This window comes from Branchiostoma floridae, unplaced genomic scaffold (assembly GCF_000003815.2).
Source record: "Branchiostoma floridae strain S238N-H82 unplaced genomic scaffold, Bfl_VNyyK Sc7u5tJ_1495, whole genome shotgun sequence".
NCBI classification, from domain to species: Eukaryota; Metazoa; Chordata; class Leptocardii; order Amphioxiformes; family Branchiostomatidae; genus Branchiostoma; species Branchiostoma floridae.
The window spans coordinates 399917-427393 of record NW_023365730.1 but is presented as its reverse complement, the minus strand read 5'-3'; the positions used below and the strand labels follow the sequence as shown (position 1 = coordinate 427393).

The window sequence follows — 27477 nt, the reverse complement described above, 5'->3', positions numbered from 1 at the left end:
TTGATAGGTTTTCGATAACAATCAATCGATCTACGTTTATTCTCGAATGCGTTCAGAATTGACCATGGCATAGTTGCCCAGACAGGTTTACGAGAACTCTCAGGCCACAGCAAGTAAATTTCATGCAACTACAGCTAGAGTCATGACTACTTGTCACTTTTACAAATACAATCAAGGATACCACACAATATATTTAATTCTCCCATTTTCGGTCCTTTCTCGCAAAGTTGACCATCTACGGACATGAGGATCTCTTCTCTTCAAAATCAGGCGAAAATTAATGAGCGCATCCATAACATTTACTTGCTGTGGTCTTAATTGAGTACGCGACTTATAAACTTTAATTATCATGGCCAGGCACTAGGTATACTGTATGGTTCAGCTTGTTATACAAGGCGTCCTGTAGCAAAACGTTAGGGAACACGGACACATAGACGTAATACTAACACTAGGAAACATCTAGCGTACATTTACTGAAGACAGAAAAAGAAGAAGCTTCCACAATAAGGTCAAATTGTAGGTCCCAATATTTAATACACATCTGAGTCCAATTGAACATCAGCTACACCGGCGAATAAAGGATGATATAAATAATGTCACGCTATTGGAGACTGTCAAAAATACCATCCTATTCGCACGAGAGAGTGCAAGAGGTGTCACCGCCATATTTTTCTGGTTAATGTCGTCTGAACACTTGTCAATCATCGAACAACGGTTGCCGGAGAGCGCCTGGTTTCGCTCAGGAGGAAAACCGCCTCAGCGCTATATATAACGTCGTCTGAAGTCCTGTCAATCAATCACGGGACATGCTGGAGTATCTGGTCTGAGGTACAACCTGTTTCACAAGAACGTACATGGCAACAAAAGCGAACTAGAGGATCACTACCACACTGTATGGAGATATTTCCGCACTTGGTCCCTTCTCTATGATGCATTCAGCTCGGTTAAGTAACAGGGAATTTTACATTTCTTTACACAATAACAATTTGAAATAAAAGAAAAACATCTTAAGATAGATAATTTTCGTACATCGATAAATTTTAAAGCTAATGCAGAACGTTTTTGGTCACTTTATTTAGGAGGAACAATTCTCTGTTTGACTAAACGTTTCTGAGGTTTTGGAGAGAGACAAGTGCAATGATGATGAATGGTGTCATAATTCCGAACGATCGAAAACTTTCGAAAGTTGATCTGATAAAATATTGATTACAAGTTTGGAACAAATATCTGATGATACAATCAGACACACAGCTCGTTCTTAAGGACTTAAGCACATTTGTGAAACTTACAGAATATATTCTTTGTCTTCAATAGACAATGTAGACAACAACGTACTCGCGTTAGCGTTGGTTCTATAGCAAATCTCAGTATTTGTGTGGGTCCTAGCTACGTCTGGCTCAGCCAGCGTTTCACACTACGACCCAGAATATCGGTCGATCGTCACTTGTTGGTCCCTATAGATACTACTAATCTCCAAGCAGATACTACGGTAGCATAAGATAGTATCGAAAGCTGTCAGAGGACTTGAGCCGGCCTAGGAGTGTGTTCGGCTACTGGAGTGGCTGATGACTTCCTTTGGCCAGCGTTGATACTATCTTATGCCACTGTTAAATCTGCCTGGATATTCAGATGATACGCCTCCTACTGAACTGGGAAAGCTGTGTACGTAAATATTAGCATGTGTCATTTGAGGACACGAAAGAGGAAGTGATATGCCATATAACATTCGGTGTCTGTTGACACTTTTCCAGGTGTTTGATTTTAAACAAGTATTACCGTACACTTCCAAAGTTCAGAGGTAGGTAGACACACTTCTAGTTCTTTTTTAAAGCTTCCTAAGACTTTGATACACGAACATCGCACTTTTTCAACAATAGTAAATCATGGGAGAAGATAGATACTATTATGCATACGTAAAGTAGTGGTATGAGGTGTTTGGTCCCCATCTGATTCAGATTATTACAGATCATGAAGTTGAGTGAATTCTTTCTGTCAATCCCAAAGTAACTTTCCGATAAATATAAACTATAACCAAAAAAAAAAATAGCATGGTTGTTGGTATAGGTCTTTTTAGAATTCACATTGAATAAAGTGAAGTTAAATTGAAGGGGTAAATATTTTAAGATCTTTTTCTTGGAGGGGTAAATCCATGCGGTTGTTTTACATGGCACCGAGTCAAAGGGTAGTAAAATTGCAATGGTCTTGCTCATGTAAAATGTTTTAAGCAGTATCCAATGTCTTTCGTGCTATTTTCTATAAATTTGCACCGAAAGATGTTAAACAATGCCATTATAGCAATTGATGGGGGAATTGCATCCTAAAAACAACAGTGAAGCTTACGGAAGATGTCTTCAAAAATCAAAACAATATATACGTTGACGATCACAAATAATTTCATGTCATCTTTTATTGTGACCTCGTCACTCCAACCAACGAGATTCGACCAATGGGGAAGCAGTTTGATCACGTGATGATCACATGATTCACGCGAGATTTCACGTGATCCTAACCTTGCTTCCTTTGGCCTCGTTGCCCCTGACATACGTGGAACGGTCGCAAGCAGCTTTGGTTTTGTTTTCAACATATTGTACATCTCTTATTGTCTGCCTACAACACGGTACAGATGTCCAGTCCCTAGATTTTATCTAAAATAAATTATATCACACTATACATACTAGCAGCACCTTGCATAGACCAGTTGATATGGGCTCCCCATTACATTGCAGAACCCAACGATCATAGCACCAGTTTTGGACTGTGCTTTGTAATTAATTAAGGACAAAACATAAACCTAGTAGCGACACAAATGTTCGATCAGGAATGTTCAAGATACTGTGTGTGATCCACGCGTTGTGAAGCGTCCATTGGTTTTCTACTTTTCTGTGCGTGGATCCACTACTACTGCCTGCCGTAAGCTTGGATGGAGTCCCGCCATTGGAAAGGTTTGAGAAACTGCCTCCTAGACGTTGGGGAAGGGGAGGGGGGTGCACACTGGAATGATTAGTTGGAGTAGAGTGTACTCAGCTCAGCTCAGTTGAGTGATAACTGTCCCGGGGATTCTATTCTTCTGGGCGTACCTCGCGGCAACGTGATGAGCGGTTTATGTGTGTATTGTTTTGATATATACTCTGGTACAGTGTGAGGTTCCACAGTGGAGGATTTGGTTCTATTGTCTCTGGCTCTGTTGTTGTTGTTGTTGTTTTCTGTTGGTTGTTTCTTGTCCGTTTGGTTGTGCTTGTATCCGAGACGCTCCAGGGTGGGTTTCTGTGATGGCGATTCCGGTATCTCGTTGGTTGGTCCTTCTTCTACCAGGTCGGTAGGGTATTGGTGGGCGAAGTTGTCGGGAAACTGGAAAAAAAAGAATGAGTCATTAGCTCATGATTCATGTAGAAGTAACATATAAAACACTTTCAAATGTTACAGCGAAAGCTTTTCTAGTACAACCATGTTTAACTTTCCTCCAACACAAAAGTACACACGGATCAACCACTGCCGCCTTATTCAGGCAACCATGTCAACTTTTGTGTTGGAAGAAAGTTTAACATTGTACTATGGTTACTACCAACACATATGAGCTTCCACGAAAGCTTGTTTATTGTACATATTTGTTTCCAATAAAGGTATATTCAAAACTTCAACTAGTGTCCCTAACCACGGAGCCGCGAGGAGGACAAAGTTGAAGCAGCAGGCCTCATCATTTTTACATCATCATCAGATTTAGCCTGACCCCAGCTCGAAGTCCTGATGATTAAGTTATATACAGATCTGCGCTACGAGTTAGTGCTGCTGCTGAGTTTGTGCTAAGATGCCCAGATCGTGCCCTACAGATGTAAATGCGTTCCTTGCTCCGCAGGCTAGGGTAAACAGTGCCTGGCAGACTAGTTAGCGGAGCGTGCCACGGTCGTGATGGGGCAAACAGACTTCACAGCCACACCGGGCTGCTCCCAACAAGCTGCTAATCCAGTAGATTATCAATGTTCCAGATCACAAAGTCTCACAGGCCGGAATGACTCAGTTCTTTTATGGTCAGAAATTTGGCGTTTGACATTACCCCTGTCTCCTGTATCGTTTTAGAGTCAACACATTCAGTGTTTCCATGCTGCAAATGGGAAATTGGAAGCCCTTTTTATTCCGCGGGTCGTCTTCATTTTCAATCCTACCTTAACCCTCTTTCCTCTATCGTTTTAGAGTCAGTACATTCAGTGTTTCCATACTCTAAGCGTGAAACTGGTCGACATTTTCATTCCGCGGATTGTTTTCACTTTTAATCCTACCTTAACCCTCTTTCCTCTATCGTTTTCGAGTCAGTACATTCAGTGTTTCCACATACTCGTACATACAGGTGCAGTAATGCTGTTCAGAAACGCTCCTTACCTTGTTGGGTTTTATGTTCTTGGATTGTCTGATGAACGGAAAGACGGGGTTCGCCTTCTTATCTTCGAAAGACCCGAGGATTTCCTTAAGTTTCTTCGGCTCCTTTTTCGCCGCGTCTATCGTGATGTCGTCGCTGTCGTAATGATAGACCAAGTTTTCTATGTTCTCGATAGATCCCAGAGGAGCTTGGTCGCCTACCATGCCATCAAGGGGGTCGTCTTCTGCTTCTTCGGGCTGCGGCTCGGTGGTTCTGACGGGCGTGGCGGTGGCTGGAGCGGTGGTGTACGGGTTGCAGTAGCTCTCCAGTTGGCTGTAGTCGCACACGTTGTAGCAGCACTCCTCCACCAGCCCGCGGCGCCGCCTGATGTGAGGCATGGCGCCCATGTAGTCCTTCGCTTGTTGTTCCGAGATGAAGTCGACTGAAACACATGAGAAGAGCGAAGATATATTTAGCTATAGGTCCGTGGTCTAGTACCAACCATAATCACTGTAATGAGGCGTTGCTGGTCGTGCTAAAGTTGTTACGAGAGAATAGTTACAGAGACATTAAACTTTCTCCATCTAACCAACTCTTGTAAAAGACACAGGTAGCTAGGTCAACATGACAACAGTGTAACTGACAAGTACATTAACAACAACTTCAACAAGGCCAATATAGGCTCAATACAGTAATTGCCGTTTTGTCTACAAACAAGGGAATCGCCATAGAGAAACTAAACTTTATCGATCCAACCAAGTGAACCAACACTGGTAAAAGACACAGAGAAGGGCGAAGATATAGTCAAGTACAAGCGAAAATCACAGCATTATTCGCCTTGCTAAAGTTGATGTAAATGTAAGTTACGCTGTTGCCATTTCGTCTTCGTCCTGCAGACGAGAGGATCGTTATAGTTGTAGAGACACTAAATTTTATCGAACCAACACTGGTAAAAGTGGTTGAGACTTGCCCCAAATGTGTAAGTGTTGGTTAGGCAAAGCTTAGATATTTACTAACACATATGACCGCTTAATTATGCTATGAGGGGATCGTTAGTTAGATTCGTTGTCTACGAATCATTTCAGAATCATTATAGGCGTTTTAAAAAATTGTTGTCAATGCATTTGGTAGTCAGTTACAATGTTATCGGCCAATTCTTCCCAACCCTGACGACCGACAGTTGCCTTTAGATGGGTTCCAGACAAAGCATTAAACCCAGACGAGGTCCAAAGGTGGACAGGTAGGAATAAATCTCACGGATCCCCGAGACGAGAGTTAAGTCATGTCCGTGACCTCAGTCATGTCTTGCGTTAGATCTCAAGACAACCCGGAGTTTAAGATTGTCCTGGTATTATGTGTCTTTAGTGGGTCTATCGCCCATAAGATAAGGCATGGTTTCTGTGATATAAATTCCATTGTCTCTCGAGACAGAAGGATGCCAAGAAGTTAAGTCTACCTTTCTTCTAAGACTCAAGTCACATAGGTAATTGAAAGAAAAGCCATTTCTTAAGCATCTTAGCATAATCAAGACGTATTAGCCAGTGTCACATTTTTAACCTCTTATTTTGTAAAAGGTCATACTCAAGATTTGTTTTAAGTCTCAAGACAAGTCATAACTTCTGTTGCGATGTATGGACAAAAGTGAATGCTGGTTACAATTACCGGTACAATGGACCTGGGAAGTAAATTTGGTCTCGATCATTCAAACATTACTCCAATGGGTGTCAGTGCAAGACATGTTGAAAATATTGTTATAACGTTAAGTATACATTTATCAGGCTTGACGAGAAACACAGGCAGGCCAAGTTGGCTGTGAGGCCTTAAAGTTCGGCGTGTGGCACGCTTCCATCCAAACTGTGATCGGATGTCGGTTTCTTCACTTGTGGGTTAGAATGGACCGATCCTGTCGAACGCCATATCGAACAGATAGAACTCCCTATTCTATATCGAACACCACCGTCAAAAACTGCCCCATATGGACGGAAGTAGCTATTTTTGACGGAGGTTTTCGAAATAGAACCATGATCGAACAGGAGGCGGAGTTTTGGGATCGGGCCATTAGTCTTTGGGGCCTATTTTTCTTCCTCAGTGCTAGATCGATGTCCTCTTTTGGCTGTCCCGTATAGTTATGTAAGTTTTCACTTCTTATGACAGAGTGTGAAACCTTTAAGTACGTCTGTTGGCACGCTTCTAACTGAACTGAGGTCGCAAGAATGTCGGTTCTAACTTGTGGGTTAGAAATTAGTCTTCCGGTCCTATTTTCCCTCCTCAGTTTTAGGTCGATGTCCCCTTTTGGCTGTCTTGAATAGTTATGTAAGTTTTCACTTCTTATGACAGCCTGCCAGCCGAGGCCGGCCTGGCTTCCGTTCCTTCCCGCTGCGAGTGTTCAAACTGCTGTCCAACCTGTCTCCATTCGCCATGATTTATCATAAACCCCGATCCCGCTACACGTGGCTTCTATCCATCCCAACCAGCGGCGGTGCTAAAAGTCCCCCACATGGTCTCCCATGTGCAGGAAAATGTCAGGTTCAGGTTTACGAGGGAGAATGATACGCTCGAGCGGACACCCTGGCAGGGCGGAGACATATCGCATCGGATGGTGGCTTTTCTCATGATTTAAAACGCGCTGGTTAAAAGTTTGTTAGGATAGTCGGAGCAGAAAAAGGCCAGTGGAGCTATTTCGGGACCGTCAGCAGATCATGTGGAGCAAAAAAATGTTGGGAACCCTCCCAGCCGACCTTAAATGTTTATGGATCTTGTCAAGGCCAAACGGTGACACTCTCGTATCCACACCGCGGCACGTTTAAGCTACAAGCCTGCATCCCTCCAGGCCGGTTTACGGCACCGTTCTAAACATCCTCACTGAAGTGGCGGGAAGAGCTGACGGATTGACACCGCCTGCTCACGCGCACCAACTCTTATACCACGGTCACATTATCCACGATCTGCGGGCGTATCGATGGAAGATCGGCCATATCTAAGATCGACAGAGGGTTGCGAGTATTTTTGAAAACTGTCCCTGTCCGAAGTTAGCGATCGTACGACGATCACACGACCTATGTAACAGCACCAACTCGTACAGCCTCCAACAACGATGGATAACAAAGCTACTTTTTGCTCAATCGTTTTTACATAGACGAAGTTTTTGGCGACGCCCTAGTAACTGTCTGTTACCTTCCCCAGGTCAATACCGACCAATAATATGACGAGTATTGTCTGTATTAATTATATAACGAGTATGAATCTCTCGTGTTACCTGCAATTAGCCCACGGGCAAAATTTGCATTAAACTTTATCAGTAATCATCCAACATAACGATTGTTATCGACTGTCTTGCTGACCCATTGACGCATACTCAACACCGAAGTTTGGGACTCCGGCAGATCTAGAGAGACACATCCAAAGCCTGTCTGGTATTGTCTTCAGTTTGAAAAGAAATGTTATGTTCCTCTCTTACGTCAGCACTAAGCTTATCGGACCTCCTACAGACGTCGCCAACCGAGGATGACATTCTTCTTCAGACGATCGACAACCCAGCAAGATTTCCCATCATGTTATACTCCAGATGACATGGAAAAACTAGTTACTCTAACACCAATAAACACTTAAATGTTTTCGTAATCACATAAACTTCATCGAGAACACCCGGATCACCTGCGTTTGGCTGAAAATTTAGTTTTGGTGTGATCTATTCAACCCATCATGATTTCTTAGCATGTTATACTCCTGACATGGAAAACTAATCACTGTACTTCAACGCCGATGAAAATGTTGTCGTAACTTCATCGAGAGTGCCCGAGTCGTCACAGTTCTGCGTTTGGCTGAAGAGTCAATTCTGCTGACGCCTGCAGCGAGTTTTAGTCAGCTAGGGTGTCCCGTGAGTGTCGTTCAGCTATCAGCTGAGAATTCCATTCCTGAGATACGGAGGACCCGTTCGGAATCTCCTCCAGTCGGAGTGATCTTGGACATCATCAGGTCTCGCCTGGGGAGAACCGGGCCAGGGTCACCGCGCGATTAGGGGCATTCGTCATTCCCAGGATTACAGGATCCAGAGGACTTCATCCGAGCAACTCATAGGGCTTTTCTGTACCCGAGCCTACAATGAGTCTCTCGACTCTTTTTGTAATGTTATGAAAAAAGCTTATAACGCCTTAATTGGACAAGTGGCTCAACCGTTTGGTATTTTAAAAGATCTTCTTAGTCTTAAATGGGATCTGAGTATCTAAGATAGCAAAGGTGTACCCATATGGCCGAGGAGTTTCCACGTTTGTAACGAGGCTAGTTAGATTGGACCTGTCTCACTACCAGCAGTCTTCTGCAGGGAATAATCTGGTTCAGTAGAAACCTGGAGTATGGCCAATATTAAGTGTTAGAAGACCCGAATGTTTTAAGACTTTAATTCATAATGACTTCCACCGAAACAGACGACATCGGAGTGTATTGGCTTGTGCCATTTGCTCTGCCTATTATCACGGGTGTTTTATAATTACCTATACTTCACCGGCACGTTTCTCAGCGGTCTGTACGATCTCACTGTCCAAAACGACTAGTGCGTATAATCACCTCGTTCCCTGCCAAATGGTTACTGTGCGGACAAATTGAGGACAGAATAATGAAGTTTACAGGGTGTTCAACGCTGGTTTACACGACATGCTCTAACAGAGCACCAGCTGTTTTAAAGAGAGCGGAATGAATACGGTTAATTTTGTTGTTTGCTTGAGCAAGGACGCTGTAAACCAAAGTACACGGAACCACCTTGAGTGGAGGCACCACGCAAACAGGGTGTTTAAAGCTGGTTTACAAGACATACTCTAACAGAGCACCAGCTGTTTTAAAGAGAGCGGAATGAATAAGGTTAATTTTGTTGTTAGGTTGACCAAGGACGTTGTAAACCTAAGTACACGGAACCACCTTGAGCAGAGGCACCACGCCTCATCAGGGTCTGCAGCCCGGCTTCCGGGCGGCCTTGTACCGGGATCTCGTGTGCACCGCCTTTTCGCGGCTTCCAGCGATTAATTAGGACACGTCTTTCACACCCAGGACTAAACACTCCTCTCCAGGTGCCATCTTTCAAATTGGGGCCGAAAAGGAAAACATATTGTTCGCTCAGGACGGGGAAGTTAGAGTAGCACAGTTGGCGCGTGGCCACCGAGTAGGCAACTCCCAAGGGCGTCTGGGAAGGCAGAAGAGCCGCAAGGAAGGTCGGGAACTTCTGCGATGCCTCTCGACATGGGGATTTTTAGGAGTCCTTCTCCAGAACACGAGTCTGGAGTGTTTATTGTCATAAGCAAGTGCAGCAGGTCTGTTGTCACTTGGTCTTCCTAACACCATCCGACCTTTTTATCATTGGTAAGATTTTCCGAAAGGGACAATTTCACGAGTTGGACAATGCTTTGTATCTTTTTTGTTAAATTTTTTTTGAACATGATCATGAAAAAAATCATTGCAGTTCTCCTTTCTTGAAAAGGGCCCAAACTTATGGCCCCTTTTGCCGAGCACAAGATATATCTTACAAATATCGTGACCATAGCACGTCCAGAACACGTGCTATGGTCACGATATTTGATCCACATCAGAAATTATATTGCAGTACCCAGGAAGGCCGCCAGGGACCCGAAACCTTATCGTTTCCAGTTTTTGTCCCATCCTGTATGAAACTGATCCAGAAGGCCATTCTTGGGTTATCTTGGTGTCTAACAGACAGACAAAAATATTCACCTCCGGAGCTCGATCTTTCATATAGATAGAAAGGACACTCACTTGCTCTCTTGCTCACGGACCGCCTGGGTTGTGAGTTGTACCCTCTGTTCCCACAGACGAAGGAGAGCACGTCGGCGAGGGTGGAACCGCACAGGTACTCCGCCTGCGTCTCCTTCACGAGCAGGCACACCACGGCCAGGCTGGCGAGCACGTACACGCTGGATAGATTCATGCCTGTTGCCTGTAACACACGCAGAGAACAGGCTGGTTAGGTTCTTGTTTCACACGCATGGAATCAGGTCTAATTGACCGTCTAAAGTACTGAAGTGTTGCAAATCTTCATATCTGTCGTCTGTAAATATGGTATCTCACTGCACTTGGGGCACCAGTGCGGCACTACAGGGTTCGTTCACTGCGGCAATGTTATTTTTTTTTATAATTTAGATATTACACAATACATAAAAGTAAGACTTTGAAGACAGCAATATACATCAAACGTAATAACTCGTTCTTTATCTCTGAAATTCGTTGAGTAATATTTCGAACCCCGCAGTGCCACACAAGTGCCCCAAATGCAGTGAGATACCACGCAACAATGCTAGCCTGTAAAACAAAAATGCAGATGAGTGGGACGTGACATAAAGAAATGTCACCCATTCCTATGTTGTAGTTTCCACATGTTGGTATCATACGGTAAAGATAGGCAGTCGAGATCTATACGCTAACAGCCCTACACATGAAACACAGACTTATGTCTGTTGCCAGTGACACAAGGAGGCATGATTACCAACTAGACGAACTACAAACGCGGGACGTTTTGATGCCTGTCTCGTGTGACACAACAAGACAGCTCGCGTCCTCGCACATTTACGGGCGATGCCAGAAAGTCGAGATGGCGGTGCAAATTGGGCTCACGTTTGTGTGCGCACGGAGACACTAGGCAAGGTGAGGCCTCGGGCCATAAACGAGAACTGTTCAAGATGGGCGCAGCTCTAGACAGGTTGGACACGTGCAAGTTCTCGACTTGTGAGCGAAGGAGACAGTACAAAGTGACGTGAGAATTTGTCAGAAATTCGCGGAAGTTTTGTAAGGCTAAAGGCAACATGTTTGGACACGCTGTGGGGAGGGGGGCGACATGAACGGATCTGAGGTATATAGAAAGGTGGCGCACCTTCACGGTAATTATGTCACCTGCATTTTCCAACTGGGCATTAAGTAACAAAAGTCCCCCCCCCCCCCCCCCCACACACACACACACGTTTCTAAGGCTGAGAACAATCGTAGCGATGCCTAGCTAATGACCAAAAGCAACTCATGGCGGAACGGGGGTGGCTAAAAAACAATTAACGGTTGCATTTTGAATATTGAAATTCATACATCTCCTTAACCACCTATGGATACACCTGTAGCAGTCTCTATAAAATCAGTACGGGATTAACAAGTCCAATAAACTGGCTGCCACCTTAGGTTTAGGGTCCCTTAACCATAGAGGCGACGCAAGCTGGAAAGAGAGATAAAGTAATCGCTCTGTTTCCACAAAGTGACATTGGCATTCCTACAACACACGAAATGCCCGGGCTAAGCTTGGCAGACTTAAACCTTCTGTCGTACAACCGCGCTAAAGACGAATAGACATGTAAAACATCTTCACTAATGTATCTTGCCTAACACTGTTCTTAAAGACAGGGGAAAAGACACTGAGCAAAAGTTCAAATGGACTTGTAATCTTGGTATATCTAAGACATAGTTTGAACAAACAGTGCATAGTCACTATCGTTCCCCACAAGACCGCTACCACAGCAAAGGACAATGCTAGCCAACCGACTGCTGTGAAGAGATCGCAAATAAGCCGTTGAACAAAAGAAGAAAAACACAGAGACTATGACTAAACTCCAGGCCGCGACAATTTTCAAAGAGCTCCTCGGCACTGCACAGCCAGAATTCCAGACACAGGGCTACTGCCAGCGGAATGACATGTGGCGATGCCATAATGCAAACCTGAACATCGCTACTGATACCTGCCTGTTTGTCTTGAAATGGTAGACCCGAGATAGGATGGATGCGGTAGTTCCCGTTTCTCTGTCCACAGGTTATCCAAACTAGAGAATGATAGGACAGACGATCGGGTCTCCTTTAAAGCTACAGCAGAGAAGGGCAATGCATATGGCGTGCAGACGTCTGGAAAAAGTCCCCAAAATAGTCTAGAGAAGGATAATGACATGTTTCAGTCCTTACAAACAACGCGACAAGGAAATATTAAGTCTAAAAACGTGTCCGTACTCACCAACATTGCACCCTCTAGCACAAACACAGACAAAGAAATGACGCGGCTGTGGAAGGCCCCAATATTTGTACACACGGGAGGAATGACAACACGGAGATAGAGGCGGGTCTATCGTACCCAGATCGAAGGACACGCCGGTTATGACACGGGTGATGACCGAGGGGTGGTCAAAACAAATCCAGAAAATGCGTACAAAGAAGATACGGGAGGAGTCTACCTTCACAACGACTCCAAGACGACGTCAGGGCTTCTCTACTACAAAGACTTCTCAAGAGATTATACTTGCAAGCGTCTTACTCTTTCTTACCTCAGAGTTGGCGCGTCTTAAGACAGGGTGTATGTAGGGGCGTTGCCGCAGGATCTGGCCCGTATTTCGAAGACCCGGCGATCGGTTGGCGGGAGGTCAGACAGCGGGTCAACGGGAATCGCAGCCCTGCTCGCGTCACGGGTCCGACAGGCAGGCGGCGGCTCGGCCAGCGCTCCGCGAGGATCCCAGGAATGCGCGGTCCCCGGCCAAGTTTCCACCTGGACGAAACTTCAGAAGTCTCCGAGGAGGCGAAGGCACTTGGCAGAGGTCCGACGGTGACAGCTTCCGTCTGCGGCGACGGCGTAGGGTCCGTCTGCGACTGGTCGGGACGAGTCCGCGCCTTTAAGGTGGCGAGGGTCCGATTAAGATCTTGCAAGGCTTGGAAATGTCGAGCCGATGCTTAGCTTCAACACAAATGATGGAATGCCACGCATGGCGATCCTCTGTCAATACGGAATACTGCGAGAGAGAAATGCCAGCAGCTCGCCTCGGGCCCACAGTCCTGCCCTAGCTCCGCCTCGGCTACACCCAATGTTCAAGATTAATGCACGGGAAGGATCAGACCTACAAGTACAACCATCCAAACCACACAGGCACGGGGAAGCAACTGACGGCTCGCGTCCAGCAGACAAAAATTATTCAGCTCGTGTTAAACTATTCCTCGCACACCTCTTGCCAGCTCGTCACGTGACTGTCTGGCTGCCTTTTTTTCCCTCCCTGCCTCTCTCCCGACCAACCCCCCACAACTCTCGGCACGCACGTGCGCGCGCCCGGCCGTGTCTATCGGGGTAAACCCCCCAGCGGGGCGTGGTTAGCCCGAGGACCTCCCGAGTGGGGACCGGCGCTAAACGCTAGAAGGCAGGCATGAGATGGCTAATCACGGGGAGGAATCTACTGTGCATCATGCACCTGTGCTGAGACGTTCCGGCATTTGGCGATGAAAGGAGTGAAGACAGCCACGGGGATTTAGACTGGGTTTCCATAGTTTCACTTTCCAAACTGCAGTTGATCATAGGGAAATATACAGATGGATATATATATATATATATATATATATATATAGAGAGAGAGAGAGAGAGAGAGAGAGAGAGAGATGGATATATATATATATATATATATATATATATATATAAAGAGAGAGTGAGAGAGAGAGGGAAGAGAGGGATAGAGAGTGAGGGGAGGGAGGGAGGGAGAGAGCGAAAAGAGAAATAGAGAGGGAAAGACAGTCAAACAGATAGATAAAGAGACCTCAAATGCGATTGTATTCCCCAATAACCTGTCATATCCTACCCCGATATGATTGGTCCCGAAACTGTAGTTGTCAGTCTACTGAAAGCTGTCTTCTTCTGTTCCCTTTGTAAATCATCCAAGGAGAGACATTTTTAATTTAGGTTCTGACAGAATCTGGCACAATTTCATGCAAATTAATGTGAAAGGAATTCTATGTGTACTGAAACATCGTTATTCTGATCTTAGAAGGCTTTGTAATGTCACAAAACCGCGCGAGAGACAGGCTTGTGCAGCCTCTACCAGCTCAGGCTCCACAGGTCGATGGAAAAATGTTAGAACTTATGTCGCAAACTGTACTCCTCGGCCGTCTAACTTTTCTGGCGTGTCTTATTTGGCCAATTTCTACTATTTTTCCAGCGACCTGTGTAGCCTGGTAGAGGCTAGAGCTTGTGGTGTCCTGTCCTGGAACGCGGTGTTCCATGGGGCGGTTCTGTATTTACGGTGGTCTGAAGAAGGTGTCCAGAAAGGGAAATCACCGTGAAACTCGGGTCAAACCAGAGGTCAGTCAGACAGCTGTAGAGGGGACCACCATAGTCAAAGGTAGACCCCGGCTGGCCTTGCCTTCCCAATCCCCCAGCGACCCATTGTGTGCTCCAAGTTTATCTAATTTTTCGGCTTACCGGTTGCGATCAGTGTTTTTTTAGTGGCGATTTAGGCGATTCCCGTTCGCGTGTTGAAACATGCCTGGGTCTTATTACCGCTCCTAAGGACCTAACTCCTCATCAGAGGCAGGACAATTATCTAATGGGGCAGAGTCACAGCTCTGTTTGATTAGGCCATTTCCTTGTCTAATGTTCTTAGCGTTACGGCGATCACGGTAATTGGAGTCAACCGTTGAAAGACCCGGGCAGGCGCTGTTGAGCTGCAGACGTGCGACCTTCAAGTGGCTCGTGTTGATTCCAATAAAAGCAGACAAAAACACGAACAGATTTGGGACTAGTCTGCGCCAGACTACACCACGCCAAGCCGGTAAAATTGGAAAGATTGGCCAAAATTAGGGTGAATCACTTGGCAGAACAAGTAAGGGGTTCCAGTTGGCTAGCAAGTTGTTCAGACAAGTTCAGGCCAATTTCTCTTGTTTCATCGTCCCCGAGACAAGTCAGATAGCAATGGGGACTAGATTACACTAGGCTTGTCTCCAGAACGCCACCTGTTTGCGGAGAAAGTGTGTTTGTGTCCTTGCTCCTTGGCTACTAAAAGGCAGTAAACAGAGCTGTACGTGCACAAGGGTCGCAGTCGTACTGACACCCCGGATTGAAAGCTGGTCCTCTGACAATAACGCGGTGTTTAGACTAGCTCCGAAGATGTACACACGTCGTCTGGCTTCTGTTTCACAGTCGGGCGGGCGGGCGATCCGTGCACACACGTACACATGGATCACAGGTCCACGGTTCGATTCCCGCCGGGTCAAACGTATTTGTCTCTTTCTCATAATCGTTTGATACAACAATCGTAATGACGTCAGTGGTCTTCTCTTTCTTCAAGGAGGAGAAAGCTGCGTTTATTAAGAAAGCGATGGAGCAGAACAGTGTCTTAAGAAGGAGGGCACAGGCAGGTCTTCCTTATACCAGTGAAGCAGGTTCATTTACCGCACGCGAGTGAGACTCTCACAGGGAAGCCTCCCCACTGTTAGGTCGCGGCCTTGAGAACGTCTCGGTGCGACTCCTACACCGGCTCAATCCCCAGCAAAAATATTGTCCTACTCCCGTAGGAGCTTCCCTTCGGCATGGGAGTTTTCTAACCCGCTTTTCTGGTTAGCGTGCACACCCCCCGGGAGTGAAGGGCCAGCCTCACGCCGACAAAATACCTCCACCTGCGGCGGGCAGGCAGGCCTCTAAACCTGAGAAATTTTGGCAACAAGAGCTTAGAATTCCGAGAGAGTTTTCACAACAGCGGCTAGCTATAAACCACGCTGCCAGGATTCTCTGTATGTAATTAGGGAGCGTCCTTCGGTTTTTACCTTGTCCAGTCAAGATCGGCATGGTTAAGGTTACAGCTTAGCTCACCCAGTGACGTTTCCTCATAAACCTTTGATCGTGGCAAGTTTCTGGAACGCCCAGCTAGGAGAGAAACACGTCTGAAGTTTCTTAAGGTTCACGCGAAGTTCAACGTCTTTACTAGCACTGGTCCGCACGGCGGCGTGGCGGATGGATTTTAGCCGCGTCAAGGCGAGAAGGCACCACCTGGCGCATCGCCCTAAATCTTTTATCTCCGAGCAGATGTGGCGTCGTGTTGACGTGACGCTGTGTAGGCCCAGAACCTAGAGGTCATGGGTTCGAATCCCCTGACAAGCTACCGAAATTGTGGACTTCGCTTTTGTCTCCAAGCAGATGTTGGGTGGATGATGGTAACTTTTTTCTGACTGCTAGCCCGAATCTCTCTAGCTTCTGGTTTTGACTATACAGCAAGCAGTGAAGTATCGTTACGATTTTGTGTGTCTACATCTGCTCGGAGATAATGCCCATTGCATCTAACTGTCAGAGAAACCAGGGAAAAGGCACCAGGTATGGAGGGGTGTAGATCATAGCTACAGACAGGTTCTGGAAGACACATGGTATAGCGTCCACACGGCACTGATAACCTAGTCTCCAAGCAGACCCTACGGTGCTTTACAAATAGTATCAAAGCAGCTGGCAAGGGACTTAGTATAGCGGCACCAGGAGTATAGCTGGCCAAAGGGAGATAGCCGGCCAAAGGGAGTCAAACGGGCACTATATACTAAGTCCCTTGCCAGCTTTGATACTATTTCTAAGGCACCGTAGGGTCTGCTTGGAGACTACTGATAAACGACACCTTGACAAATTGTCGTATAACTTCTAAATTGCCCTCTAAGCTTCTATCCGACCCTTGCCTAGATAATGTTTGTATAGGACATTAGAAAGAACAGTCGGTATAAATGTCAAGCTATTTGTAGATCCAAGTTAAACTAAAGTCGAATCCAAGCTGTATCAGTCTACCAGGTCAGACCGATACATTTCGTTTTTCTTAATTGAAGACAGAAAATGAAACCTCAAAGCAGCCATGACGCCTTGGTAAGTTGTAGGACTGATCCAGGCGCTGTTAGCTGTCAGTCGTAACGAGGCAAGGCCGTGCGATAAGGGCTCGCGGGGAGGAATGACAGTTCTGACCTTGCTGAGGGTCTACAAGGGGGGGATCCTGGCATTTTAGATGTTATATATAGGAGAGTCGACGCTTAACAGTAAATATACATGAGTCAACAACGCGTAACGGTAAACATAGGAAAGTCGACAACGCTTAACAATAACTTCAGGAAAGCTCACAACTGTAAATCAACTTGCTCTTAAAGGGGGCTTCAGGAACGAGTATTCTTCAAGTAAGGGTTGGGCTCTGATTCTTTTTTTGTCGTTTTCAGTTGTTTTTTTGGGGGGGATTTTTTAAAATAAGCTATCACCCCCTGCGAGACATAAAGAAAACGGTACAAAATATATAAAACCCGATAAAAACGCACAAAAACGTTAAAAACGACAACCAGCGCCTAACCCCTGCTTGGAGAGTACGGAACGAGCTCATTAGATCGATTCTTTGTATTCTGGCGAACTACTCTGTAAAACTATCCGGGTATTATGTTGTAACATTTGGGGCAATCTAGCGGTAGACGTCGCGACGCGAATGATAACAATAACGCTTTGATTAATTCAGGATGACAAATAACGAAAAATTTACGCCTGATTTTAGTACCAACGTTGAATTAGAGCTGGTCGGCTAGAATAGCTCGTTACGCCTGACGGAGCCAGACATGCAGACCCTCCCCCCTAACCTTGCCTGTCTGGGTGACATGAGACTGGGTTAATCTGCCTCGTGACGCAAACTGCCGGACAGAGCCGATACCGGACCCGCACATCAAAGTCGTTCTGTATGACCTGTTGTCATGAAGACAAGATTACTCCGGGCGTTAGGGGAAATTGACGTCACAGGGGGTCCGTACCTGTCATTTCATATTTGCATGTTGGCAAAACAGCGCCCTTGTAAGGGATTAGCCACTGATGCGTTACAATTACAAGAGATGTAATTAATTTTGGACGCAGCAAAGTGTATGATTTCTGTCTCGTTAACGGACGCGACTCTATCATGTCTATCTCCATTTCTTCGTCTTACGTTAAAGAGATAATTTATATTTTCACATACAGCCTCTACCAGGCTCCACGGACCGTCGGTGGTCTAATAGTTGAAACTGGACAAATAGAGTACGCTAGGGGAATCGGACGGCCAGATGTTTTTTTTCCTTACCTATGGCCGGCCAACTTCCCTAGCGCACTTTTGACTCTATTTGTCCAATTTCTACTACTAGACCATCAACCCGTGGAGCCTGGTAGAGGCTATTTTTCACAGACTGACTGGAAATTTCACTTACGTAAGGTGTCTTCCCGTATCCACAGCGAAGCAAAAACAACAAAAACAACGAAAATCTATTTGCCCCCCTAGTCGGGGCTAATCTACCTAATCTGAAAGGCTATCAATAACACTAACGAACTTATCAGATTAGGATAATTGTCGGGGATTATGCTGATTAATGCTTTGAAAGGTGATAATCCACAAACGTGACAAAGCAATCAATAATATTTTTGTCTTGGAAAAACAAGGGGGTCTGAAAAACAACATGCAAACTTGGTAGTTTCAGGATCTGTATCTAAAAACTCTACTCTACTCTACCGTTCTAACCGCCCTTCGGCGTAACGCACCGCCTTCGCAGGCACGCGGCGCGGCAGCAGCTGGTTATATTACACTGAACGACTTGTCACACCTAACTTTTGAACATTTATCTGCAAACGTTCTTTAAAACTATCAAGCAATAGCAATTGTAATTGTATTTTTTTTAAGTTTTTAGTATACCCATTTAAGCCAATGTCAGCTCATTTCACAGTGGATTCACTCGTCGAATGTGTCTGTCGTCGACATGTTCGCTACCGAAATAAGTAGGCCTCCTGACGAGTTAAGCGGAAGGGAAGTAGCCATATCGCAGACACTGTCATTCAGAGCGGAGACAAGACTACAAAATATTACATCTCTTCTCGGCAGGTAGACGGATAGTCGCCACGTGGCGTGGCGCCTCACCTAGCCTAACCTACAGAAAAGAAGGCGGCCGTGTCGACTAGAACAACAAAAGCGCCGGCGTAACAAAAATTGAAAAGAATCCCTGAACACATAACGGTACACAGCAGTAAATCGGTGACACACCCTGTTCAGACATGACTGTGTGCCTCAGAAAGAGCCATACAACAGGTAAAACATTTCCCTTCTGCAAAAAATGAATTGCAAAAGCAATCCTAAACGATATTACTACTATCATTAGGCCATACATATACATGCAGGGAGAGAACTCACCGACAAAAGGCTGACGCGCCCAGAACTGTTTAGATCTATTCTGTACAAATGCCTTGACTCGTGACACAGTTTGCGAAAGATAAAAAGAATAGATAGTCCAAGGCTGGTCTGAAAATAGCGGCTCACAGCTCCCAGCGCTGCCGCGGTGGGGGAGGATCCATGGCGCGGGGAACAGGAAGGTCTTATCTCAGCTCGCGGTGGAGGAAAACCCGCAAGGTGAGACCTTTCTGACAGTACCTACAACCCGCATCAGCCGACACGGGGTCGGGCAGTCACCTAGACAACCTCTCACATCAAGGAGCACCCGTACAGATTTAGTCTACAAGTCCTATAGGCGTGACCACTCAGCTGACCCCGAGCGGAACGCCACCGTACCGCGCCGGCAATTCCCTCGGTGCAGGGGAGGGAGGCGACCCGTAGCGGGGAGTCGGCGTGCCGCCTTGGCCCGTGAAGATACCACCAAGGACGCCGAGAACACGAGCCGGGATCCTCATGACAAGATGACACGCTGCTAAATTCGCTACACATGCAGAACGCGGCGCATTGTGTAAGAACCGCACCAATCTTAAACATGTGTAGAGGCTTACATGTGAACCAGCTAAGACATAGGCTAGAGTACCGACACCAAATATCAAGACAGAGAAAAAAATTTAAAACATAAAAAGCATATAAAATCAGAAAGAATCCGGCACGCGACCTAAGAAACACTTAAACTTTTGGCGGTATGAGAAGAAATCCATACATAGAGGCGGGTAAAAGTCCACAGTACACTTACTATAGTCAGACAGTGGGTCGCTGCAGTAGGAAAGAGTCTCGGGCAGAAGTCTGGTGAGGACCCGTACGCAGACCTGGAGGCTGGTAGGCGATAGAGGCCGAGACACGCGCGCCGCCGAGTTTTATAGGCCTTGCTGACAAACAATCGTGCGAACCTTTCAAACGTAGCCAACTGTCTACCACATAGCAAAGTGACAGGATGAATGGAGAGCATGCATACTAAACACATTAACCCACTCCCTAATTGTTCAGGCTTTATCAAGTCCTCCGTCCCAGGAATGCTACTTTGCATACCTCATACCTCCCTCCCCGCCGCCGACGTGGAGTCGGAAACAGGAGGTTATCAGCGGCACCGTTTGTATGTATGTCATAACTTCTGCCGGAATCCGAGCTTCCGAATTCTTCTTTTTTTTTTCTTTACAGAGTTTGCTTACGTTTATATCCCGTCGACGTCACGGCGTCGAGGAGTGAGCTTGTCGTAAGAACAACGTCACGGTAAGAACAGCCTACCTTAGGGGACAGCGTCGGAGGTGTTGCCAGGGCGGTGCCCATCAGCATCCTTCACTCGGCAGGAGGCGTACGTTACGAGTCAATCGCAGAACGGCTATCAAACGGCAATAAATTATGGAGCTTGTTTTCGACGCGGAAAATTTGACCAGCTGACGAGGATCTGACTCCGTGTGAGGAGGACTTTGCACCGAGAAGGACGGACCGATCACGTGAAGGAGTCGTGCTAGCAGCCCTCTGATTGGTCAACCACCTGTCCAAAGGTCTGCCCAGTTTAGCAATGTGGTCACGCTCCAAGTTCGTTTACTAGATTCGTTAGTCTTCTCAAGTGAGTGTCACCGAACGGTCAACTTCTGGAGAGTCTCCACCACTTCGCGCACTTCTCACGCGTTGCGTAACACACTTGAGGAAAAAGCCGAGATGTCACGAAGGAGCACGGAATTTGACTTATGGCAATGTCATAAAGGTCAAGAGGTAACGACAGAGCCATACAGATTAACTACAAGTTCAAGTGTACAAAAAAATACAAAAGCTGAAGCTAAAATTCAGAGCGAAGTTTAAAAAGAAAAACGCGATATGAAAATGATAATGCACCACTTAGTGGCCCCCAATACTTCGTGATCATCTATATGGCACAGAAAGTGGTAGACGATAGCATAAAATTCTCCCCAAAATGAAGGAAATGAATTCTAAATTTTAGTCCCAATAATCTGCAAAAGACCCCCCCCCCAAAGAAAATGTGGACCAGTGCGAATATTCAGTCCGTTTACTAAGTATCCTTGAGTAGGACACCCGCATGTTTACTTTTAAGAAAAGTTGCTGATCTTTATATGCTTACTTACAGCTTCAATATACATGGACCTGATAAAATAATTGAATAACATTTGATAAGAGACTTAGAAAATATCCTGACCAAAAAATAACATATTTTGATAAGCTGTACAAACAACCGCTTTTCACTTTCCTGTACAATATTTGTTAGGGAATTCCTTTCTTGGCAAACAAAAATGTGCAAAGTCACTGAGAGATCTTAATTCTTATTCGGCTCTGTAGATGGGCATTCAGTCTGCGTATTGTGGGGTAAGGAATCAAGATAAACTCTTCTTTCTCAGACATTTCCCTGTCTTTTTTCTCCATTCTTTCCTAAAGAATGTATTAATGATTTTCTTAACTCAGAGAACCAGTAGTTTTGTATCTTCACTTACACGTAACGTAACAGGTACAACCTATACCTAAACTTTATGCCACGAGGAAACGCTTGAATAGAGATGAAGTATTTTCCGACTGAAGTTTGTTTCTTTCCAACATTCTCCGCCAAAGTTAGGAGTACACAAACTGAGAGAAAGAGTCCCCTAAGCTTAGACTCCTGACAGCACAAACAAATTCTCCTTTCCTTCGGAGAAATAGCGGGAATTCCTGGTGCCGACGTTCTGTAGGTCACTCCCAACAAACATCGTCCAACACTCCACACCTGTCAATGGCTAATGGTGGGAAGACCGAAGAGGAGTCTCCAGAACAACACTTTCGACCAGACGGCGTTCGCGTTGTGACCTCGCTGAGACCTGACTTTCATTAATGTAACCTTTGACTTCATTGGAATATCAGGTGAAAAGCAAGTATTGAAAGCACAGCAAAACGCAAAGAAACGTTTTTGCTTGAGAAAAATATCGTAGAGCGCTCTGCGAAAGTTTTGCTCGCGGGGGAAGTTGTAGCTATGTCGCTCCCATATTGAACGGGGGGGGGGGGTAATGAGACGGTGATCATTCTAGCATGGCATGCAATACTGTAAGGTTTGATTCACTCAAACTGGGACGGACTCTTTTCAATAAGTGTAGTGGGTACTTAAACGTGCTTAGGTGTGGCTCTCCATCTAACACGGGACCTCCATTTAATGCCCTATCCGAGGGACGACTCTAACTAAAGCTAGGTACTTCTCATTTCCACCTGAATGAAGAGAAGAAGTTCGACCTTGGCTAAGAATGTATGGAAACTTTTTTCCGTGACAAGACATAATTATCCAAGGAATGCCTTCAATATACTTCAATGGCCAGCTGATCCTATCTTGCTACGAATGCCACGTGGACAGTTATGCCACTTCACCATGGTTACAATACATGCTTTAAATCTACCAGAAGAATGCCAAAAACTTCCCTTCTTTGGCAACCTTCCCGTTTTAGACCTATTGACTTATCTGCGGGCCCGCAGTCCCGCGGATCTCTGCAGGGTTCAAAGTGTCAAGTGTTTCTTATCTCCGGATACAATTAGTTAAACAAACACGCCAAACACGTGGCGCACCGCAGGGCTCGGGCGCCACGCGCATGCGCAAGACGAACAGGCTGTTTTCACGGAGTTGGACTATTTTTGGCTCATTTTATGAAGAGAGAGAAAAATTCCACTACAAATTAATTTTGTTGACTCCGCTTGATGAGAAAACGTTATTAGCACTTACCAGCCCACGCAGACCAACCATAGCAACTGTTATAGTGTTTGTGGCCATCAAACTTAAGGACAGGCAACGCCCACCGAATTCACGAGAAGAAATTATACCTTTTCACGCACAACGTCGTATGTATCCCATGCCGCAAGGCTCGGAACACCACGTGCACGGGCACGCGCAAGAACTAACGCCTGTCTTCACGGAGTTGGACTATTTTGGGGTCATGTGAAGAGAGGGGGAGAAGAATTCCAGTCTGGGAAGGTTCCGATTCATTTGTCACCACACCTTTGTATGATGACGTATCCATGACGTAAGCGAATCGTGCCCTAAATTTGATTTAAACATCAGGGGCGTGGACTGGATATAATAGCAGGAGTAGAAAAATAGATTACTAAATTCATCACTAAGCTTTGCACGCATGTACTTATGGATTAGGCCACGTACGTCAAGTTGTTGCCATTCTCAGTGAAAGAGTCTTTTCGATCCTTTTGGTGAAAAAAGAGCCGTATCATGGTTGTCAAAGATCGTTTTTGCCTTTAAAAAAATTGCAACATGAATAAAAGTGACCACGGGTGTAGACATTAAGCTACATACATGTATGCTGCGTCGTATATTAGACGTACAAGACTATTCTAAACTTCATTCAGTGTTAGATGTTGCAGTAAGGACCTCACACCGGTCTGATGAGCACCAATGTCCAGGAAGTTCAAAGGAAAACCGTACCTGTCAACATCGTTTGTGACAAGTTGGCGCTCCACGTTAATCAACATGGCAACCTGTTTCTGTTTGTGTCGATAGACGAGCGTCCTTACAATCCTCCCCGTTTCTCAGAAATTTCTGAAGATTATTTGTTCTACACGTGGTTTAATTTCTTAGAAATTTCTCAAGATCATTTGTTCTACAGGTGGTTTAATTTCACAGAAATCTCTCAAGATTTTTTGATCTACACATGGTTTATATAACACCTGTTACTAGACCTTTTTTTGCATCAAGAAATCGATCCACTTGTTTTAACCAGCATACTACACCAGGAAAGTGTGTGCTCTATGGGTGTGTGAGGAACCTGCAAAATTAATTTTGTAGACTTTTAATGAGAAAACGTTATTAGCACTTACTAGCCCACGCAGACTTACCATAGCAACTGAAATAATGTTTGTAGTCATTAAATGTAAAATGAGGCAACGCCCATAGAATTTACGACAAGAAATTATACACCTGTTCATGCATAACGTCGTGCGTAGCCCATACCACTTGTCAGAATGTTTGTCCTAGTTTTTGTACGCCTACATTTTTTATAAGACCTACTGCCACCGTTCGCACGTCATACTAGACGCGTCGGCTTCTTTTATCCACACCTTGGGCTATAAAAAGCAAGGAATGTGGCGTGATCTACTCCAAAAGAAGGTTAATTAAGACGAATTGACAGAAGAAATGAAGGGCAAACCGATGTCGTCAATTCCTTTTCAAGGCTGATATTACGTGCGACATTCCTCGCATTTCTGTCGGCACACCTGTGGCTAAAAAAAGCGCGGAATGCGGCGTGCTGTCTGGACGCAGACGAAGCGATGGAGATGGATTGACAAACGAAGAGAGAGACAGACGAGAACCATTAGTTAAATCATTAGTACGGCGCTGCAGTTGTGGGACGGACTCCCTCACAAACATTCAACTTATCGTAGAAGACGGAGTTTTATTGACAGGCATTGTACCGACTGTTTGTGTTGGTTTTGTAGTGAAGATAAGATATGGCGGCTTAATGTAAGTGTTTACAACAACAAGTCGCCCAAACCACAAGCCCCGCTTGCCCTATAAGGTGGTAACGAACCGTTAGAAGCGGACTTTGGACCGCAACGTGTATAAGGCTTTTGCTTGTGAGTATCTAAAAAAAGTCAATGAAACATAGGCTTTTCGCTGAACTGTGATCGTCTAAGCTTTAAAAGTTTAGCATGGAAGCATTAGAATTCACGTTTCATTGATGTATAGAACAATATAAAGATATTTCGATGACCATTGATTGTACGTTCATCTGAATCAGCTATACATGTAAAGAAGCTATGCGACGTACTAGTTGGACTGCACATAATATATGGAGTAAAGCCACCACCACTGAATACAAATATACATTCACTCTACAACGGAAACTATTGCTCTTCTAGTAAACGAGAACGAACAGGTGAATGGCTCACAGTCTGACAGTAAGCTTTGCGGTGAACCACTGCCAGTGCTATTGTCCCAGGTCGGTTATTTCTGCTGACGGTTTTGACTGTTGGACCGACCGACTAACCGACCAAATAAACCAAGAAACAAAGAACGCCGGTCCCCATTGTAGACCTTGTTATAGCACGTCTGGCTACCTGGCAGTACGCGTGCCAGTTACACGTGCTAGTACAGTTACGGCGGTTGTAGTCGGCTTGTTAAAAGTACAGTACTAGTCCCCAAAACACTCACCACTGTAGCACACACAAGAGTGACGTATCTGAACTTGAACTTCAGCCGTGCTGGTAAAATCTGAAACAGAACCAACCTGTATCTTCCAACACCCAAATTTTAGAATTAAAGAATGGAGTCACAACCATTCGTCAATACAAGCTTTTCGACACAAGCTTTCTGCAACTTATGATCTACTGCTCATATAGTCTTGTTCTATCTGCATGACGTGACGTCACAGAAGCAATGGAATGCTCAGCATACCTTGATAGAGATTGGAGTTGGGGAGTGAAAAAATTGGATATTATCTATGTCATACTTTGTGGTATTGGGTGATATCGAAAGAGTGACGTATGTCTCAGTCACTTTCAGGCAGTGTACTGTAAATGTATTTAAGTTCGCGGGGATTTAATTTCGCGGTAGCGGGGAAAAGGACTTTTCGCGGTGGATTTAAGTTCGCGGTAACACCATAGACTGCAATCTAATATCATAATAGAAAAATGTTCGCGGTGGTTTTAAATTCGCGGTGAATTCGAAGTGGTCACCGCGAAAACCGCGAACATTAATCCACCGCGAACATTTCTGCATTTACATTGAGAACAAGAACGACTGGATGTTGATGAAAAGCCAACATGATGTTAAGTTATTTACCAACGCGACAAACATAGGATACCCGGTGTTGAAGACAATAATGGCGATCATCACTAGGAAAGTTCTATTATTGGGTTATCAATGACAGGAAATGCCAATATGCAAACTTATCAAGTACAACTGAATTGGAAAGATGTGGCCATGTTTATACAACATCTGTTTTCTGATGGTGTAATGTTATACGCCATTGATTGTGAAGCAAAAACTGCTGTCTCTTTAGACACGATACAAGACAACCAGGTAGGGAAATCGTTATCTACGAAGACAGTCAATGGATTGACATGAAGGACAACGACAAGCAAATTTGTCCTTCCTTCCCTCCAAACAAGGAAATATAGATAGAAAAGGGATGCGCAAGTCATGTGAAGGTTACCATCAAGGACAACCAAATGATACGTTACATGTGATCTATATTCCCAATGGAGTACTTCAATCATGTTCAGGAGCGTGTATTGATGACTTTTACATTCTCATTGACACCTGTTAGCTAAGAACTGAAAACATGCTTTGTCATTGTAGGGCAAAAAGATGTGTTGACCGACAGCTGTAAGGTGTGCTTTTGTTTTCGAATATCTATCTTTTACAGTTACTGTAGTTCAGCTGGTCCAACATTAACGGTTTCAGCTGTGAACATCTCTGTATATAGTATGTTTTTCCTGACCCGGTTGTCTTTTTCTGTCATTTTCAATCGATCTATGTCAATAGTTCAACTGGTCCAAAATTCTACGTTGTGAATGCCTTTTTGTATTGTTTGCTATATCATGCTTTGTCCTTATCTGTCATTTTATATCAGTTTTAAAGTTTGTCTGCTGGTCCAATTGCTCTAAAGGCATCTGAGGGCATTGACGTAAGTCCTTCACACTTCTTAGCTGCTCCCCCACCCCCTCCCACCGTGTAATCCACCGCGATGTCAGTAGGCTCACAGCTTCCACCTGGGCACAGAAAAGACTATGAATAGACACAAAGCATAACGGTGTTTTCTCTCAAACGATAAAGGACCTTCTCTGATGTCTCCTTAGGGAACTCTTCATGATAAGACATAAGACAAGTCTTCCTGCAGCTGGGTCGAAAGGACGTCCACAGACAAAAGGACTTTATCTTTACACCTGTGGTGGGCTATGACTGGATGTTTAGGTGTTTAGGCCGTTAGTAACGAAACTGGACAAGGAGAAGGAGTAGAATTGAAAGTGGCCAGGGTGACCAGGTCTGCACAATCAGCAGAAAACACCACACAACGATAAGGAATCATGTACTACTGAACAGTATGTCAAACCGTGTGAACTAATTGCCGATCAGTCTGAAGTTGACGAAGATGAATCATGAAGATATTTTAGGTCGCGGGACACATATTTCACAATGACCCGATGTGTGCGAGGTCATGTGTTTTATCAAACTACAGGACAACA

The 27477-nt window shown here is 45.1% G+C and overlaps 1 protein-coding gene across 1 annotated transcript; it reads right to left on the bottom strand.

Annotated features, from left to right (window-relative positions):
- Nucleotides 1–2389: 2389 nt before the first annotated feature.
- Nucleotides 2390–20714, bottom strand: LOC118407887 (insulin-like peptide). The gene is given in 5 exon segments (XM_035808460.1): nt 2390–3053; nt 3055–3348; nt 4375–4793; nt 10112–10292; nt 20560–20714. Coding segments are annotated over 5 exon segments (975 nt in total). The 5' UTR covers nt 20608–20714; the 3' UTR covers nt 2390–3020.
- Between the last annotated feature and the right edge of the window lie 6763 nt (nt 20715–27477).